General features: G+C 42.5%; 1 protein-coding gene across 2 annotated transcripts in view; it reads right to left on the bottom strand.

The window, feature by feature from the left end:
* ADK (adenosine kinase) overlaps positions 1 to 20,385 on the bottom strand; it is a 250,147-nt gene that overhangs the window by 15,767 nt on the left and 213,995 nt on the right. For both annotated transcript variants that reach the window (XM_026674199.2, XM_026674200.2), the window contains exon 10: positions 7,396 to 7,482. In XM_026674199.2, coding sequence (XP_026529984.1) covers positions 7,396 to 7,482 — 87 coding nt within the window. The remainder of the gene's footprint in view (positions 1 to 7,395; positions 7,483 to 20,385) is intronic.

The following is a 20,385-nucleotide window of genomic DNA, read 5'->3' as shown; positions in this document are numbered from 1 at the left end:
GACAACATAAAAAAAATAAAAACAACACTGTACATTTCTTTATTTGATGGTTATTATCATGAAATTTAGACTTCTTGAACTAAAGTGGAGGTATCCAATAGGTGGGGAGTTCTTATTGTCAGTTGAGGGACATGTAGTTTATCGAATTGTTGAAACAAAATCAGTTCCATATATACTGGTAGTCCTCGAGTTACAATCACAACTGATCCCAACATTTGGACCTTAGATATATTTTCTTGGCAATATTACAGCTAATTACGATAAAGGCTTGGATTGAAAGTTTAAAAAAAACATTGAAATTATATTCAAACAGATAGAGAAACAGGCAGTGGGCTGCAACCAGTTCACACTGGTTCGCGTTAACCGGATGCTAATTTTACATCTGGTTCGCCGAACTGGTAGTTGGAAGAGGACTATATTTTATGTGGGGAAAAAATGGGATTCTTTCCAGATGGCCCTGATAGCTGCTAGTCATCATGAGAATTCCAGGTGGGAATATGCTGGAATGGATGTTATAAATAAAGTCACAAAATGGAGGTGGGATGTAGGCCAAAATGATATCCATATGAATTTTTCGGGCAGTTTTTGAATGTTCTGCCATTCACTTTTTGAATATTATATGACATGACTTGATAGCATTCTTCCAATATCTAAGGGGCTGCCACAAAGAAGATGGGATTGACCCAGGGGTGGGATTCTACCAGTTCGGACCAGTTCGAGCAAACCGATAGTTCCAGTGATCATTTGGCCCCACCTACTCGCCCCTACTCTTTCCTGTACTTTATTTCCTTGTCTTGGAGCACAGCTGATTCGCACAGCAGACTGGTTTGGCCATGCCTCAGCTGTTTTATTCACCGGGGGCTGCAGTAGAAGGTAGGTATTATAGCTGAAAATGGGTTTTGTAAAATAGTGTGCACGCACGCAAAGCGCACATTTCGGACGTGCGTGCAATCAACGAACCGGTTGTTACACCAGTTGAATCATACCGCTGGGATTGACCTATTCTCCAATTGAAAGTAGGACAAGAAGCAACGGATGGAAACTCATCAAGGAGAGAAGCAACCTAGAACTAAGGAGGAATTTCCCAACAGTGAGAACAATTAATCAGTGGAACAGCTTGCCTCCAGAGGTTGTGGATGCTCCAATACTGGAAGTTTTTAAGAAGAGATTGGACAACCATTTGTCTGAAATGGTGTAGGGTTTCCTGCCTAAGCAGGGGTTGGACTGGAAGACCTCCAAGGTCCCTTCCAACACTGTTATTCTGTCATTCTCTTCTTCTATCGCTCCTAAAATTTACTAGCTCCTTGGAAATTGGTATATTTGGGAGAACAGATATGCAGTACCAAAGGACCAAATTAGAGACAGTCAGTTCTAGCCAGCTATATCCCCCTTAATGCATCTCCGACTAAACCTTGCTTTCCTCAAATTACATCAGCCCCAAACCTGCCACTAAAGTTACTAAGAAATCACCTGATGGATGGTGAGCGGAAAAAAAATCCCATTATTATTATGTAGATCAGATTTTGTGCATGAGAAGGAATGAGAAGTGGAGGATTGTTGGGAATCTGCTCAAGAAAATGACTCAGTTTTGTTTAACTTGGGTTTCCAGGCAGTAAAATACAGGTAGTCCTCAAATTACAACCACAATTGAGCCCAAATTTTCTGTTGCTAAGTGAGACATTTGTGAAGTGAGTTTTGCCCCATTTTACAACCTTTCTTGCCACTGTTGTGAAAAACGGCCGTAAGTCACTTTTTTCAATGCTACTGCAACTTTGAACGGTCCCCGAATGAACCATTCTAAGTCCAGGACTGCTGATAGTAATTTACGCAAAGAGAGGAATTTTGGAGAGGTCTTCCATTAGCTCCCTTCCTGAGACCTTTTTCTTCCCTGTGAGTAGAGAAGCTGCACCTGATGAATGGCTGCTTTCACACACCTCTTTCCTAGTCCAAAGTTGCCTTGAAAGTCATAGGAACTGGTAGCAAGTCAAGTGACTTGTAAAAATATCTGCAACGTATCTTCCCAATTTTATGGGATGTGGATGATAAAATCCCTGTCTTATATTCCAACTCACAGCATAAGGGAGTTATATGGAGCTTGTCTGCCTTAATGATATATCACCAAAGAGAGCTCTAGATCAGGGGTCTCCAACTGTGGCATCTTTAAGACTTGTGGACTTCAACTCCCAGAATTCCCCAGCCAGCAAAGCTGAGTGTTGAAGTCCGCCAGACTTAAAGTTGCCAACATTGGAGACCCCTGCACTAGATCACTGTCAACCCATAAAATATTTCTATGGTCTTTTTAGAGTTGCCAACAGAAAGGGAGGAGGGAGCAGTGTGGCAGCTTGCAAACCGAAAGTGCATTCCATAAATGTTTTCAAAGATAGTAACTAGGTGACTGAAGTTTCTCCCGTGCAAAATTTTAACTGGAGAGCATGATTGATGACTCTTGACTATGGATGTGTCCCCATTGGAGAATATGAATTAAATCCTTTTTAAGTTTTGGAAGTTTGGCTCGAGACTCATGATTTAAATAGGGGTAACTGCCGGAATCCTGACAATGACATTTAAATGGGGAGTACAGGTAGCCCCCACATCTGGAAAGGGGCAGGGGTGGGATTCTACCGGTTCGCACTGGTTTGGGTGAAACAGTAGTTCCGGTGAGCATTTGGCCCCACCCACACACCCCTACTCTTTCCTGTGCTTTATTTCCTGGTTTTTTTTTTTAGCACAGCTGATTTGCGTGGCGACTCAGCTGTTTTAGTCCCAGGGGCTGCAGTAGAAGGTAAGTAATTGAGTTTGAAAATGTGCTTTTTTAAACTGTAGAGCAGGGGTCCCCAACCACCGGGCCGCGGACCGGTACCGGGCCGTGGAGCACTCTTTACCGGGCCGCAAAGAAAAAAAAATAAAAAAAATGGCGGCTTTCTTCGCCTTCGGTGAATGCTGCTGGGATCGGGGATCAAGGACACAAATGAAAGAAGGGGAGGGAGGAAGCAACCGAAGCCTGTCCTGCTCTCTGGCTCAGCTCTCTCAGTCGCTTTCTCGCTCCTCCACCAGCCCAGGAAGAAACTGCTTCAAAGAAGCGGGGGTGGCTTTTCCTGTCGCCGCAGCTTCCCGAAGCGCCCGTTTCACCCCCACCCCGCCCGCCCGCTCGCTCGCGGTTCAATCCACAGTGCTCCGTTCTGCCTGCCTGCCTGCCTGGTTGTTTAGGAGCAGCTTCGGCTGAGAATAATAACTATTCGCCTCTTTTTATCAGCCAAGCTGCTCCGAACGAAGAAGGCAGGCAGGCAGGCAGGTAGAACGGAGCACTGTGGATTGAACCGCAGCGGGCGGGCGGGCGGGTGGGGGTGAAACGGGCGCTCGGGAAGCTGTGGCGACAGGAAAAGCCACCCCCGGCTTCTTGGGCTGCTGGAGGAGCGATAGAGTGACTGAGAGAGGAACGAGGCAGACACCTGAGGGAGGGAGGGAGGGAGGGAGACACCTGAGGGATGGGGCTGAGGGAGGCAGGGCCGAGGCGCTCCCTGAACTTGGTGGTTTGCTGGCAGACGTTTTATTACCCGACTAGGTAACAACATCAGATGTTACCTAGTCAGGTAATGAAACGTCTGCAAGCAAACTACCAAACTCGGATTCTCTCCCCCCCCCCCCGGTCCTTGAAAAAATGTTTCTGCTTGAAACCGGTCCCTGGTACAAAAAAGGTTGGGGACCACTGCTGTAGAGCACCCGCGTGAAGCATGCGCTCACCAAACCGGTTGTTACGTGCCACTGGAAAGGGCAGGAACGAAGCAGGAAATCAAATAGGATGGGATGCAGAAGAGGAATAAGAGGAATCTCTTCTTGATTCTGTCCTTGGTTCTTAGCTGCAGATTTGGGTTATATTATATTAGTATTTTCAGCTGAGTTTTTTTCCCCCCTGGTGCTGCTGATATTTGTTTTATTTGTTAACACTGATGTGATTTTCTTAAGAAAGCTCTTTTTAATCCTTAAAGCAGGGGTCTGCAACCTTGGCCACCCTTAAGACTTGTGGACTTCAACTCCCAGAATTCCTCAGTCAGCACAGCTGGGAGTTGAAGTCCGCAAGACTTAAGGTTTATTAGCAGTACAGAAATCCAGTTATTTGTTCTAGAGTTAAAAAAAAAATCACCAACATTGCTGGCATCGCTCCATTTTCCGTTTCTTGACTTCTGCTTGGTTTAATCTTTTTTTGTTTTCCTATCAAGATTTTTTGCTATTAAATCTGTCTGGATTTTTCAAAGATCAGATATGCAGGAAATAACCCAAAGGGGCTTTTTTCAAGAGGCAACTGGACTGTCCGGAAATAAAGCAGGAAATAAAAGTTTTAGGTTTGCAACTCGTGATGGGAGTCAATCTGGTTCTCAGACACTCTGTTAGACAAGGCATACTTCTCTCTCTACTTTTAATTCTTACTCAGGATGCAGCCGGTTCTCACCAAGTTTTACTCTCTCACACACAGTCTTGCCAGAACTTTTTCTCTCTAGCTCTCCTACTTAACTTTCTTTCTGTGCCATCCCACAGATGCAGACTCTCCTGAGTCTGACAAATGAAGCATGAATAATTGGCTCCATCAATTCTCTTCTTTTCCAAATAGTCTAAACCCTCCAAATATTCATTCTTAAAAAATAATAATAATCTCTATTTGGTCGCCAGCAAAATATTCAGACGCGAGTACAGAGAAGTAGGTAGATTTTCTCTGCTACACTCAGTGCCCTTTATATAAAACTGTTGCTTTCCATCTGTTAACGCTAAGTAAATATTGTCCCTTGGAAGCTGAACCTGGGGAGATCAGCTCTCAGTAAAGCTACACAAATTTTGCAAGTCCATTAGGAAGCCTCCCACTGTTTACCTCCAGGATGGAGTTTAGCTAAAAATGCATTCAGAACAGAACGTATTTAGAATTCAATCCCAATGCCTTGTCTGGCCTTAGCTTTTTCTAATGGTAACTGCTACTACTAAAAGAAGAATGGGGAATCTATGATTCCATCTCTCCAACTGGTTCTCATCGTTTCTTTTCCTTGCTACAATGCTTAGGGAATAGAATGAGCTCATCATCCGATAACACAGGTAATGTCATGCCCCTGGTGGAGACTGACTCTGAGGGAGAGGAGGAACAGCCGACAAGGGAGTGGACGTGTGGCTCCAGAGGTTGTGGAGGAGGCTGGGGAAGTGCAGAGGTCGGCTGAGCAGTCAGAGGAGGACCCAGGCCCATCCCCTATCATCCTAGGGCATGCAGGGAGGAGAGGATAAGGGAGAAATGTGGTCTTCTCGGGAGGAGAGGGCCTTGATCCTCTTCATGGGCTGCAGGTATGACAACTGAATAAGAGTTTGGACCTGCGTACTGGCAAACGCTGGAAACAAAGCATGTTTTATTTTGGTCTGAAGTTATCTTGGTTGGCGTCCTTCCAACAGACTGTGCTTTGACTATCTCCTTGAATTTGGTAAATACTTCTCTTGTTCCTTTGTGGAAATTTCGTCATTGTAGTTTGTTTGCTTTTTTATTTCACCTCTATCTGCTCATTAAATTTGGACTGTATTGTTTTCTTTTGAAGACTATTTTTGAGTACGTTTTATCTCCAACTGAGTATTATTGAACAGTGGGGCCAAATTGGAGGCATTAAAGGACATTTATTTAAGTTTTGGATTTTGTTACGTTTGTGTTACACTCTGGGTCATCACAGGTAAATGCTTTTAGGATAACTTTGTTGTGGTTCGCCGGCAGCCTATGCAGACAGCAGTAGAATCGGACAGTGGGGACGAACGGGGACCAGTCCGGGAGTCTGGGGAGGACTCGGACGAGGGTCCTGTGTCCGATGCAGAGATGGGGCCAGGACCATCTGGGAGTGGGGTGCTGACTCTGGAGCCTCTGGAGTCTGGCAGCAGCGAGGCAGAGGAACCAGGGGAGCCTGTTCCCAGTGCACATGTGCGCAGAGCTGCCAGAAGGCAAGAGCAGCTAGGACAAAAGGGGCGACTCAGAAGTAAGGCTTGGAAGTGATTGCCCCTCCCCTATAAAGAACAGGCAAAGGTGAAGAAACCTTTGCAGGAAGCAAAGTCATTCGCTCTGTTTGGATTAAACCTTGAAGCTCTGTGTGGAATTTGTACTCGGTTGGTTTTTTTTTTAATGTTATTTTGGCACTTTAGTTGTTGGCAGCAATTCAAAGGAGAGAAAGGTGGGTGCTTATCTTGAAGGACTGTTTGGACTAAACATGTGCTTAATTATGGTCTCAGGAAACCTTGGTCAGAACAAACCTTCAACCAACCATCCTCTGGTCTTTTGAGTCAGGAGGAGGAGGAAGAGAAGGAGCAAGAGGGGGAGGAGAAGCAGAAGGAGGAGGAAGAAGAGGAGAATTCTGTTTCTGTCACATTTGGACTAATACCCAAACAACCACCAGAGGGCAGCCACATTTGTGTTTTCTGAACCATGTTGCTGTCACCTAGGGACAGTCTAGAGTTCTGCAACGCAGACCTGATAGTACAAGATTGGTGGCTCAAGGTAAACCTAGATTGTTACAGACTTGAGCCAAGAAGTGAAGACTCTGATATATTCTCTTCCTCTGATGTGGCAACAACAACCATAGTCACACCATAAGAACAAGTCCTGGGTTTTGAGAAAAATAAGGAGAGGGTTGTGGACAACTTTAAGGGCTTTCAAGCACTAACCATTTTCAAAGCGAAAGAGCCTCTGTTGTTGCAGGATGCAGAGATTTATAGTCAACAAGATAACTTTGCAGCTACAGGAGGTTTTGATTTATTTGAGGCATTTTTAAACAATGCGGACTGAGAGTCATCCCTTCCCAATATTTTTTAGAAAAATTGAGATCAGATATAAATCCGAGCAGATGTTCTGCTATTTCTGACTCTTAAAAGCATATCACTTGGGGGAGGGGCATTTACCCACCATCAGCCTAGGAAACAGATGCAACTAAGTGTGTGTGTGGGGGGGGGAGTTTAAGGTTCAAATATGAGTTATTTTCATACTCTGCAATATTCGCCACAACCTGCTAAAAAGAAGAGCAATGTGCTAAGGTTTTTTGAGCCAGACTAGAATTTGGAGGACTCCAACAAAGCACATTTGAGGCCATTTTCTTTACGCAACATTCTGACAGGCACAATTAATCTTGTGAAAACAAGGTAGATGCTGCTAAAGGTACCAACACGTTTTTTTTTCCCCTGAGAGAATTAACAATCCATTAAAACAGACTCTTAGGATGCAAATGAAGGCTTGCAAAAAACAAACTTGATGCTCTCTGTTTGGGGGGAAAAACAAACAAACTACCAACCCCTTTGTCATCACATTGGCTGATGAAGTTGCCAGTTAAGGAGAGGAAGAAGGGTGAAGAACAGATAGATCTCCAAACAGAATCACATGCAAAAGGTACTTACCACCTACAAAGGCATCTCCGGCTCCATTAGTGTCAATGATCTCACTCTGGTCACTAATTAAGACTGGGAAAGTTCTTACTTCATTTTCTAAAAGGGAAGAAAAAACAAAACACACACACGTTTTACGACATAATTTGATCACATTCTGAAGGGCTGCTCTCACTTTGTAAATGGACTCAGCCAAGAGTTGGCTTTTAAAAAGTACCACCACCTCTTACAATACTAGACAACACAGTATCAACAGTAGAGACCTTCACATTTCTGGGTTCTATCATATCACAAGACCTAAAATGGACACCTAACGTCAAAAATGTCATAAAAAAAGCACAACAATGAATGTTCTTCCTGTGCTAACTCAGAAAGGTCAAACTGCCCAAGGAGCTGCTGATCCAGTCCTACAGAGGAATTATTGAGTATCATCTGCTCCTCTATAACTGTCTGGTTTGATTCTGCAACCCAACAGGACAGACACAGACTCCAGAGGATAATTAGGACTGCAGAAAAAACAATGGCTACCAACCTGCCTTCCATCGAGGACCTGTATCCTGCACGAGTCAAAAAGAGGGCTGTGAAAATATTTACAGACCCCTCACATTCTGGACATAAACTGTTTCAACTCCTTCCCTCAAAACAACACTATAGAGCCCTGCACACCAGAACAACTAGACACAAGGACAGTTTTTTTCCGAATGCCATCACTCTGCTAAACAAATAATTCCCTCAACACTGTCCAACTATTTACAAAGTCTTCCCATCACTCTTATCTCTCATCCCCTCCCCCTTGTGACTGTATGGGTGTAACTTTGTCGCTTGTATCCTTACGATTTATGTGGACTGTTTCCTAGTATGATTTGATTGTTGATTGTGTGGTGGACTCCCATGGAAAGGATGAGACACAAATGAGTGAACTCGGGATGGGAGTCCAGAGCAATTTCTAGTGCTTTTTATTGAGAATTTTACACATAGTAAGCATTCACATTGTGGATTACAATAATTAAACATAATACACAGAATTATTTACAATTGTCTGAGCTGCTTGATTGTTTCTGGTGTTTACTTTTAATTTCCTTGTTTTATCTAGGTGACCTTTAGGCAGACATGTATGTATAAGGTCTTAGATTAATCATTACTCAATACTGGAGTCAGAGTTATTCCCACAGATTGTACCCTATGACTATGATTAAATGTTGTACCTGATGATTCTTGACTCTTGATGAATATATCTTTTCTTTTATGTCCACTGAGAGCATTTGCACCAAGACAAATACCTTGTGTGTCCAATAAAACTTGGCCAATAAAAATTCTATTCTATTCTATTCTATTCTATTCTATTCTATTCTATTCTATTCTATTCTATTCTATTCTATTCTATTCTATTCTATTCCTATCTATTCTACTGGTAAAGGTTCCCCTTGCACATCTGTGCTAGTCGTTTCTGACTCTAGGGGGTGATGCTCATCACCGTTTCAAAGTCCAAGAGCCAATGCTGTCTGAAGACGTCTCCGTGGTCATGTGGCTGGCATGACTAAACGCTGAAGGCACACAGAACGCTGTTACCTTCCCACCAAAGGGAACTATATTTTACTTGCATTTTTTTTACATGCTTTTAAACTGCTAGGTTGGGACAAGTAACGGGAGCTCACTGCGTTACTCGGCGCTAGGTATTCAAACCGCCGAACTGCTGACCTTTCCACCGTGTCCCTTATAAAAAGTTATTTCATTTTCTAAAAGGGAACATACACACACACACACACATACACACACGTTTTGTGTACGACATAATTTGATCACATTCTGAAGGGCTGCTCTCACTTTGTAAGTGGACTCAGCCAAGAGTTGGCTTTGATGGCTTCCTAACTTGGGCCTTTTCTGGAGACAACCAGGAGCATGATATGTAACCAAGACAATATAACCCATGGCAAGTTGAGCACTGAAAAGAGCAGGGATGGGAAAACTCCAGCCTTCCGGGTGTTTCTGGTATCTTTAAATCTCAACCACAGTGTGGGCTTATGGTTAGGGTAGAGCTACGTTGGGAGAAACCACCGGTTCCTTAGTTCAGGAGAGAAGCGCTTGGAATTAACACATGCAAATGAAATGTAGAGAGGAGGAGGAAAAGGAGGATTGTGAGGTCCTTAGAGTTCTCCGAGCTTGGTTGTTTTCTTGCAGATGTTTCACTACCCAACTAGGTGATGGCATCAGAGAGAGAAGGGAGAGGGGTTTGGAGAGAAGAGGAGGAGGAGGAGGTTTGTGGACTCCTTAGTATACTTGGAGTTTAATTGCTTTCTTGCAGACATTTCATTATATCAGAGATGGAAGCAAAAGGGGTTTGCCGGGATGAGGAGGAAGAAGAGGTGGAGGAGGAAGAGGAGAGGGAAGAGGTGAAGTGTGGGGTCCTTAGTGCTCTCTGAACTTGGGGATTTTCTTGCAGACATTTCATTACCCAACTAGGCAACATCATCAGGGATAGAAGGGAGAGGGGTTTGCCGAGAGGAGGAGGAGGAGGAGGAGGAGGAGGAGGAGGAGGAGGAGGAGGAGGAGGAGGAGGAGGAGGAGGAGGAGGAATGGCTTTGCACTGTAAAAAAAATTGCCTAAATGATATCCATTTTCCATAAAAAAAAGAAGAATCTGGATGGTAGATTCTCTTTGGCACGATAGATTTAAAGGAAATGTTTTCTACTTTTGCTTGTACCTTTTTGGCAATTCTGCTCCATTTTCAGCAATTCTTTCAAGGCATTTAGCAATGGGTGTATTCGAACATGCCATTAACCACGTAAACTCATAACGCACGGGGAAAATGGGTTTAAAGTCACAGAACAAGATGCACATATCCTTCATGAGCAGAGGTGTTCTTTTTTTTTTTTTAAAGAACGTGATATCATTAACACCCTTTTTGATGTGTGAATTAGGAAAATTAAAACGCCTGCATGTCAGACAACATGCGTACTGCATCAATTACAATAGCAAGATGAAGGAATAAAACCTACTGTAATAGGAGATCCAAAAAAGCTTTACAATGACTGTATTTGTTTTGAAAATCTAAATAAATAACCAGGGTAATGTAATAGGAAGCAACAAAAGAAACAGTTATCAAAATGTTTATGGAAACTGTGTAAGCAGCGTGCATGTGAGGACCAGACAGATCCAGGCTGAAAATGGTCAAGGGCCCTGCAGTAACCATGCCCAGATGTTGGCAGCTCTTTCCACTAGGAAAATGACTCTCCATTCATTTAGGTGCTCAGGTAGGACTTGAATCTGGGCCACAAATAGATTGGAGCCAAAACCTGCGGAATCTTTGTGGTTTTCTTATGTGGGTAATAAAACCGGTTTAACAAAGAGCCATGATCTTGACTCTCGCTGCCTGTGAAATTACAAGTTCAGGAACATGTTTGGATAAAACCCCACTGTTACAGGTAAATATAGGGAGGCCCATTCATATAGGGAAAGCAGGAACTCAAGTGGAACTTGTCCAAGATCCTCAATCTGAAGTCTTTAAGAGAGGGAACAAGGCTTTTATACGTGTCATGCCCCTGTCGGAATCTGATTCGGAGGGGGAGGCCGAGCAGCTGACAGGGAGTGGGAGTGTGGCTCCAGTGGCTGTGGAAGAAACTGGAAGGGCAAAGTCCTGCTGGGCAGAGCAGGGGCAAGGGAGAGCAAGGGAGAGGAAGACTCAGGCCCACCCCCTCTTCATCCTACAGCACGCAGGGAGGAACGGAGAAGGGAGCAATGAGAGTTGCGTGGCTTACGGGGGAGGAAACGGCCTTGATTCCCTTCATTAGCTGCAGCTGGGAACACAGTGTTTAAAAAGGGAAGCTGCACACAGCAAGTTGTTGGGAGCAAACTGTGAATTTATCTGGTATCATCAAGGCTTATCTGGGTTCCTGGCATCTTCCCAAGTGTGTGAGTTTTGTTGTGCTTTCAAGTCTACAATTCCTTCTCCTGCCCTGTCAAGTTAATTACTGCAGCATGGTTTGTGTGGATTTTTATTTACAGTTTGTATGTACTTTGTTTTCGGACTGAATTTCTCCACTTAAAAGACTGTTCCTGGGAGAGTTTTTCTCCAGCCAAAGGTAACGGGGACATTGGGAGCCAAGTTGAAGATAATAAAGGGACTCTTCTTGCTTATTTGACTGTGTTGCCTTTGCGCCATGCCCCGAGTCATCACAATATGACTGCTGTAAATTGAAAAAAACTCTTGAGCATAATCTGAACTCTGTCTTGGAACATTCAGTTTTCTCACATCTCCAAATGTTCTCTTGTCTGGAGGTCCCCCAAAGTGGTCATGCTTCCCTCCAGTCTTTTTCCCATTCATTTTATAGCATCCCCAAATGAAATAAACAAACACATTAAAAAGTTATGACACTTATGTAGTTGTTTACCAAGCACATTTACATTATATTAAAGTATAACCAAAATATGACGCGGTGGCTCAGTGGCTAACACAGTGAGCTTGTCGATCAGAAAGGCTGGCAGTTCGGCGGTTCAAATCCCTAGCGCCACATAACGGAGTGAGCTCCCATTACTTCTCCCGGCTTCTGCCAACCTAGCAGTTCAAAAGCACGTAAAAATGCAAGTAGAAAAATAGTTCCTTTTGGTGGGAAGGTAACAGCGTTATGTGCGCCTTCAGCGTTTAGTCATGCCGGCCACATGACCATGGAGACGTCTTTGGACAGCGCTGGCTCTTTGGCTTTGTAACAGAGATGAGCAGCGCCCCCTAGAGCCAGAAACGACAAGCACGTATGTGCGAGGGGAACCTTTAGCTTTACCTTATAACCAAAATATCTTTTACAATTGCCAAGGCATGTCACAACTTTTGAGCACCCCTAATGTTTGGAAATTGGAAATTTTACATGCCCTAAGATTCAGTGTAATGTTGATGTACATCGGGGGTGTCTAACTCAAGCCCCGCCATCCTGGAAACAGCAAAGGACCAGTCCATATTGCCTCTACCAACAAAAATGGAGGTTGGGAGGGCTCCATTTTCACTGGCAGCGGACTGTGGGGAGCCGTTGCAGCCGAAAACAGAGCCCGGGAGCCCGTTTTTGATGGCAGAGTGCTTGGGCCACCACAGGTGCCCCCGACACGAGTGATGTTGAGCTGTCCCCCCTGGCCTCCCTGAGCTCAAACACAACTAGACACAAGGACAGATTTTCCCAAACGCCATCACTCTGCTAAACAAATAATTCCCTGAGCACTGCCCAACTATTGACAAAGTCTGTACTACTATTACTATTAATCTTCTCATTACTCCTGATAGCCCATCCCCTCCCACCTGTGACTGTATGGCTGTAACTTTGTTTTTTTCCGAATGCCATCACTCCGCTAAACAAATAATTCCCTCAACACTGTCCAACTATTTACAAAGTCTTTCCATCACTCTTATCGCCTATCCTCTCCCACTTGTGACTGTATGGGTGTAACTTTGTCGCTTGTATCCTAACGATTTATATTGACTGTTTCCCAGTATGATTTGATTGCTTATTGTACCCTATGACTAACATTAAGTGTTGTGTACCTGATGAATCTTGAGTCTTGATGAATGTATCTTTTCTTTTATGTACACTGAGAGCATTTGAACCAAGACAAATTCCTTGTATGTCCAATCACACTTGGCCAATAAAGAATTCTCTATTCTATTCTATTCTATTCTATTCTATTCTATTCTATTCTATTCTATTCTATTCTATTCTATTCTATTCTATTCTACCGTATTCTATTCTATTCTATATCCCGTTCCATCCCATCCCATGCCATCCCATTCTATTTAAATTCTATTCTATATCCTTCTATTCTATTCTATTGTACCCTATGACTGTCATTAAGTGTTGTACCTGATGATTCTTGACTCTTGATGAATGTATCTTTTCTTTTTTGTACACTGAGAGCATTTGCACCAAAACAAATTCCTTGTGTGTTCAATCACACTTGGCCAATAAAGAATTCTCTATTCTATTCTATTCTATTCTATTCTATTCTATTCTATTCTATTCTATTCTATTCTATTCTATTCTATATCCCGTTCCATCCCATGCCATCTCATTCTATTTAAATTCTATTCTATATCCTTGTACTCTATTCTATTGTACCCTATGACTATCATTAAGTGTTGTACCTGATGATTCTTGACTCTTGATGAATGTATCTTTTCTTTTTTGTACACTGAGAGCATTTGCACCAAGACAAATTCCTTGTGTGTTCAATCACACTTGGCCAATAAAGAATTCTATTCTATTAATTCATTAACCCTGATGCGGCCCTCAATGGAATCGAGTTTGACACCCTGATGTACATTATAAACTTGCTTTAGGTCTGAATAATGCATACCTCACTACAGGTAGCTCTCAACTTGCAATCATACATTTAGCAAATGTTTGAAGTTACAAAAAGACTGGTTCTCATACATGGTCACATGATTGTGAGTTGGGTGCTTGGCAACAGGCATGTGTTGATGATAGCTGCAGCTTCCCAGACTCCAATAAATGTGCATTTGCAATCTTTCCCAGCTGTCTTCTGAGAAGCGAAATGGGAGAAATAGATGTGCTTAATGATGAATCACTTAACTGCAGTGATTTCCATTAACAAAAATGTCATAAAATTGGGAATGACTCAGTGAACAATCACCTTGTTTAGCAACATAATTTCTGGTCCTCATTGTAGTTGTAAGTTGAGCCTTCCCTGTAGCTCTGATTATAAGATTTCTTAAAAATGTTAATTTCTGCTAAGTCTTTGCATGCATGTGAACAGACTACAGGTGCAAAGTGAGCATCATAGGTCTCTCAAATAATTTCTTTTCAAAAACAATCTTTCAAAAGGCTCCCGGATCCAAACATTTTAAAAGTGTGCCCTGGGGAGCATGGAGAAATGAGAGAAAATTAAAAATGTGGACATGAATTGAAGGCTGGCTACAGGTGCACAGAAAATTAAAACCTTTAACTAAAAGATTAAACGACCGTTCTTTTAACTAGTAACAAACTGAATCAGGCAATCCACTCAAGGTACTAATATCAAATTATCCTCCACTATGCGCACTTCTATTATTTCTCTGTAATTTTCAAGCTCCATGGCTCCTCACCCTGCTGGTAACAGAAGCTGTAGCACTTATGCTGTTCTTTTTTTATTCCCTCTATCCATCAATTGTAGCACTGAATAAAGCTCAACTGGATGTACGTGACTTCCAAGGTGAAAAATAGGACCATTTATACGTCTGTTTCCGTCACAGTGTGCCACAGGCAACAAAATGCAAATGGTAGAGGTTTGCAAAATGTAATGTGTCATCTTACATTTTGCAATTCAGAGTTTACATTTACTTTTGTTCCCGGGATGGTTATTTTATGCTTTGCTTGCACAGTAGCTAAATCACATGTTTTCTTGTTAGGAATTGAAATATAACCTTAGAACAGGAGCGAACAAGATCAGGATCTATAAAGGAAATGTCAATCTCTCCCAGTAGATCCCAACACTTGGATTTCTAGCTTGCTTGCTTGCTTGTTTTGTAAGCAGCAGCAATCTATAAAACAAAGACTAAAGTCTGTTTTACTCCTTTTAGAATAGAGTCAAGTCGAGTCGAATCGAATTCTTTATTGGCCGAGTGTGATTGGACACACAAGGAATTTGTCTTGGTGCAAATGCTCTTCAGTGTACATAAAGGAAAAGATACATTCATCAAGAGTCAAGAATCATAAGGTACAACACTTAATAATAGTCATAGAGTACCAATACGCAGTTAAATCGTATTAGGAATCAGTCAATAAAAATAGTTAGGATACAAACGACAAGGTTACAGTCATACAGTCACAAGTGGGAGGAGATGGGTGAAAGAAAGGATGGGAGGATTAATAGTAATAGTAATGCAGTCTTAGTAAATAGATTGACAGTGTTGAGGGAATTATTTGTTTAGCAGAGTGATGGCATTCAGGGAAAAACTGTTCTTTTGTCTAGTTGTTCTGTGTGCAGTGCTCTGAAGATTGTGCACACTTTCTGGTGATTTTTCTGAGTTTCTAAACATCTTCAAGAATTGGGCAAGGGACGCACATAAAATCCATGATCGTTACGTATTCTACAAGCTAGCCCAGTTGGATTGAGCCGTAGAGACTGATCTGTAACAACCCTGCAGAATACTCCAGGTGTTATTACTGTATTGCCTTGTCTATCTTTTCTTAAAAGGAATAGAGGGTGTTGAGATTGCAGCTGACTGCAACAGAGGTGCAAATTTAGAAAAGACAGGATGGGTTTGAATTCACAACATCAACAAAGGTCCAAGCTTTGTCTTCTCTTGCAAGCAATGTGGCCTCTGGTCTTCATAAAGCTCTCTCTCATCTTGTGAAGTATTATTTTGTGAATTTCTGTATGTTTTCTAAATAGCTGAGCCTGTCAAAGGGCCTTATCTGGTTAAAAAAAGCAGGGAAAGTACACATTGTATACATTAGATTTTATATCCTCCTTTTGCCTCCAAACTTAGTGGTCCTGTTTGGCACTATAATCTGACTGGAGTTAAATATCCATTCATTTTGTTCATTCGGTCTACGGATCTTATATCAAGATCAGTTTCAGGATTAAAATTGTCTCCTTTCATATCTGGAGGATTTCCCCAAAGTAGAATGAATTTCTCCAACTCCCAAGTTATAGGAGACAGGAAGATGTAAATCTTCCATACCAATTCTTCAAACTCAGGAACAGCTACTGCCACAGACCTGCTCAGTCTCCAGAAATTAATTCAGTCGGAAAACTTACACAAAACCTGTAGTACTGGGGAACAAATGCAAATTCCCAAGAACACTGGTAGTAAGTGTAATTGGTATAGAAGTTTTATTATGTGGCTGATCAACACTATGAAGTCTCCAGATACAACCAGTCAGAATAAAGCTGGAAGGGAGGCTTGGAGATCTTGTAGTCCAACCCCCTATACCATTTCAGACAAGTGGAAACTGACCAAGGAGAGATCCAACTTAGAAATAAAGAGAAATTTCCTGATATTGAGACAAATCAATTAGGGGAATGGCTTGCCTTTAGAAGTGGTGGCTGGTGCCATCACTGGAAGTTTTCTAGAAGAGATTAGACAGTTATTTGTGCTAAATGGTTTAGGGGTTCCTGCTTGAGCAGGGTGTTGGTTGAGAGGTTCCTTCCAACTCTGCTATTCTGTTAAATGAACCAAGGTCATGGTACACGTCTCATGTTCTTGTCCAAAACCATGGAGGCCTTCTCCTGGCAAATCAAGTGTTGGTAGTGTCGCCCAGGGGTGGGATTCAATTTTTTTTAACAACCGGTTCTGTGGGCGTGGCTTGGTGGTCATGTGACTGGGTGGACATGGCTTGGGGGTCATGTTAATTGGCTGGGTGTGGCCAACTCAATATCACTCACATCGAGGCACGCATCACCTTGCCTGGCCTCTCATGACTGTGGGGATGCTGCAACAGTCGTAAGTGTGAAAAATGGTCATAAGTCACTTTTTTCAGTGCCATTGTAACTTTGAATGGTCACTCCACATGAGCAAAGTACCAGCAAAGGAAGGGAAAAAACTCCAGAGAAATTCCTGAGACAGGAAGTCTCGTCCTGCCAAGAATGTAATAAGGGTTAATGGAGAGGCAGTTTCTGTAAGCAACACCAGAATGTTTCCTCCCTGCCTTCCTTACAGGATTAGCCCAGTAATTTCTCTGAACTGCTTAGAATGTTAACAACTGGTTAACCGAACTGCTTAGAATGTTAACAACCGGTTCTAGAGCATAGGAGCAAACTGGTAGAATCCCATCCCTGGTTTCGCCCCAAAATATCGAAATGTATGGGTAAGAAAAAGGGACACAGATTGTATAGCAGTAATAGGAGGCCTGCCTGACATGCTTATGACAGGCCATGCATGGAGGCGTATGACTCCATGCCCCCATGGCAACCAGAACATACAGGTAGTCCTTGAATTACCACCATTCACTTAGAGGCTGTTCCAAGTTACAACAGCACTAAAGAAGTGACTCTTGACCATTTTTCACACAACCATTGCAGCATCCCGATGATCACATGGCAACTGGTGTGTGTTTATGACAGTTATGAAGTGTCCCGGGGTCAGGGAATCCCCTTTTGTGGCCTTCTGATGAGCAAAGTCAATGGGGAAGCCAGATTCACTTAACAATCATCGTACTCACTTAACAACTGTGGCAACTAAAGTCAGATGGCAGAGCAAAACTCACAACAGTCTTGCTTAAACAATGGAAATTTAATAGTGGAAATTCAATAGTGGTCATATGTCAAGGACAGAGCTGGTATTCAGCAGGGTTCTGACCAGTTCTGGAGAACCAGAAGTGGAAATTTTGAGTAGTTTGGAGAACCGGCCAATCCTACCTCTGACTGGCCCCACCCCCATCTATTCTCTGCCTCCCATCGAGTCCCAGCTGATTGGCTGGGTCTTCTTTGGTTGCCCTGCACAGGAGAACGGAGCTGGAAAGCAGGTTAGTGGGGTGGGGAGGGAATGGGGATTTTGCAGTATCCTTCCCCTGTGATGCCCACCAAGCCATGCCCACCAAGCCAAACCACACCCACCATGCCAAACCACGCCCACCAAGCCACGCCCACAGAGCCGATAGTAAAAAAATTTGAATCCCACCACTAGTCAAGGACTATCTGTACTCTCAAAAGTCCTTGAGAGCTCCCCATAAATTTAAATGACCTTTGCCCAAGGATAAAAATGTTCTGTGCATTCAATATACCGTATGATTAGTCATTCAGGATAAAATCCTACATAAACTCAAACTGTGAGTGAGACTTAGTTAAAGCCGTAATAATTGCACTTCTTAATTCTTTATTTATGATTTAGGAATGAATGAATGAATAAATAAATAACAGGTTCCACCCATCGCTCCCCATAGACCTTAGAAACTCCGCGGCCTTTACTTACATTCTTCAAAGGTTTCTAGTTTTGGCAGCTTCTTACACTGCTGTCTTCTTAACTGGGTTTTATTAAGAATAATGGGTTTTTAAAAATATCTTTCTGAGGCACAATGAGATTTGAAATTTATGCTAATCTCCAAAGGTTACATTCCGTTCTTAACTACACTCATGAAAATACAGGATAGATCACACAGCTCTCAATGGAATTATCTCCGAAACACAAGGATGGCAGGAGAAACTGCAGCGGTATCAGCCTCTTCAAATGAAATAAATGTATTCCTCCTAAATGAGTTGTTGATTGTTCCTCTGATAATTAAGTACACAAGTCTATGATCCTTTAGGATCATCTAATTAGTATCCACATAATTTCACTTAATTGCCACTGTAATTGGAATGTATAGGATTTACACCCTTCCCCACCCTTTCAAAATAATTGCGTGCACATTTTAATATAAATTATGTAACAGTTTAGTTTATAGATTATTTTCCACATATGGAGCACAACTCATTAGGATGCTAGTTATTATAATCGCAGTTGTGACAGGCATTTTGTACCTAAAGCTTCTGAATCGTAGGTTTGCATACCAAACCTTTAAAAGCATGACGTGGAGATAAAGATAGTCATAAAAAAAGGAACATGCCTTAGATACCCAACCACTGAACAGTAGGGGGAAAAAAAAGAACTCTGGCTATAAAGAATGACTCATTATGAAGACAATACCAAACAGGCTAAAAGGCATAAATGAAAAAAATAATAATAATATCCATCCTGCATATTTCCTGAACGCTGTCAGGTTTATGCCACAACTTGTCATTTTTAATTATTTTTCTTTGAAAGCTTTCCTGGGCTCATGCTTTGTTTTAAATCTCCAAAATAAATTTTCTCAGGCAGCTAAAAGGACGAAATGAAAACAGAGGAAAAATTCTGGCAAACACCCTTTGCCGCAGCTCTAGAATTTTTTTTTTCCAGGCTGAAAATTGCAAATTATTATATTTTGGGAAAAACAAACCCCCTAATAAAAAAATGGAATACACGTGCAAGTAGACCTCCATTATCTGTGTGCATCCTTTCATTTAGAACGGCTTTGTAGTTGACTTAAATATGACTTATATCGGCCAACTATTGAAGCTTGAAGGAACTGAGATGATATTTTGCACACCCAAAATCTAGACAAGGTTCCAGAAACTGTCAGTGTGTAAGAAATTATGAGCTGGGATAGCCATAACAAGTCAGCCAATGGGAACTGTTTGGTGACTAAGAAACAAGATCTGTTGTGAGCTATGTCAGATAGCTCAGAGCCTGGGCATGGCTTAGCTTGACTGATCTCTCTCTCTCTCTCTCTCTCTCTCTCTCTCTCTCTCTCTGTGTGTGTGTGTGTGTGTGTGTGTGTGTATACACACACACACACATACATACATACATACATGTCTAGGTGTGTTCGGGTCTTTTCCCGTGTAAGATTAAGAGTATCTTCGCGACGTTTCGGCGAGGTCCCACTCGCCATCCTCAGGCTGGTGCTTTCGGCTTCGTGCCAGTGCAAGCAGTTTGTGATCGGAGCAGCAGAGCAGCAGAGACTACTTGCACTGGCACGAAGCCGAAAGCACCAGCCTGAGGATGGCGAATGGGCGACATTTCGATGAAATCTCATTCATCATCTTCAGGCTTGTGTCTTCGGCTTTGTGCTTCTCGGAGGCTGAGAAGCACAAAGCCGAGAAGCACAAAGCCGAGGACACAAGCCTGAAGATGATGAATGAGACTTCATCGAAACGTCGCCTAGATACTTCCAATTTTACGCGGGAGACAACCCAAATAACCAAAGATAGATAGATAGATAGATAGATAGATAGATAGATAGATAGATAGATAGATAGATAGATAGATAGATAGATAGATAGATATGAGAGTTGGTTTTGGATGCTTGTGAAAGGAGAGTCAGTTGTGCAAATGACATCTCCAAGAACTGTTTGGGTGAAGAAGAAACTTATCTACTGAGCAAGGGTCTCAACAAAGAGAACAGGACTCTGTCCAAAAGTTGAGCGAGACAGAGACAGAAATGCCAGATTACTCTAGATAGTTGGATGAAACTGTTATTCCACGGAGGTCTTGGAAGGGAAGTG

Source organism: Notechis scutatus, chromosome 4 (genome assembly GCF_049901735.1).
Source record: "Notechis scutatus isolate UNSWTSFEM ecotype Mainland chromosome 4, rNotScu1.2, whole genome shotgun sequence".
NCBI classification, from domain to species: domain Eukaryota; kingdom Metazoa; phylum Chordata; class Lepidosauria; order Squamata; family Elapidae; genus Notechis; species Notechis scutatus.
Note: the sequence above shows the minus strand (reverse complement) of the source record. Positions and strands in the feature narration are given on the sequence as shown.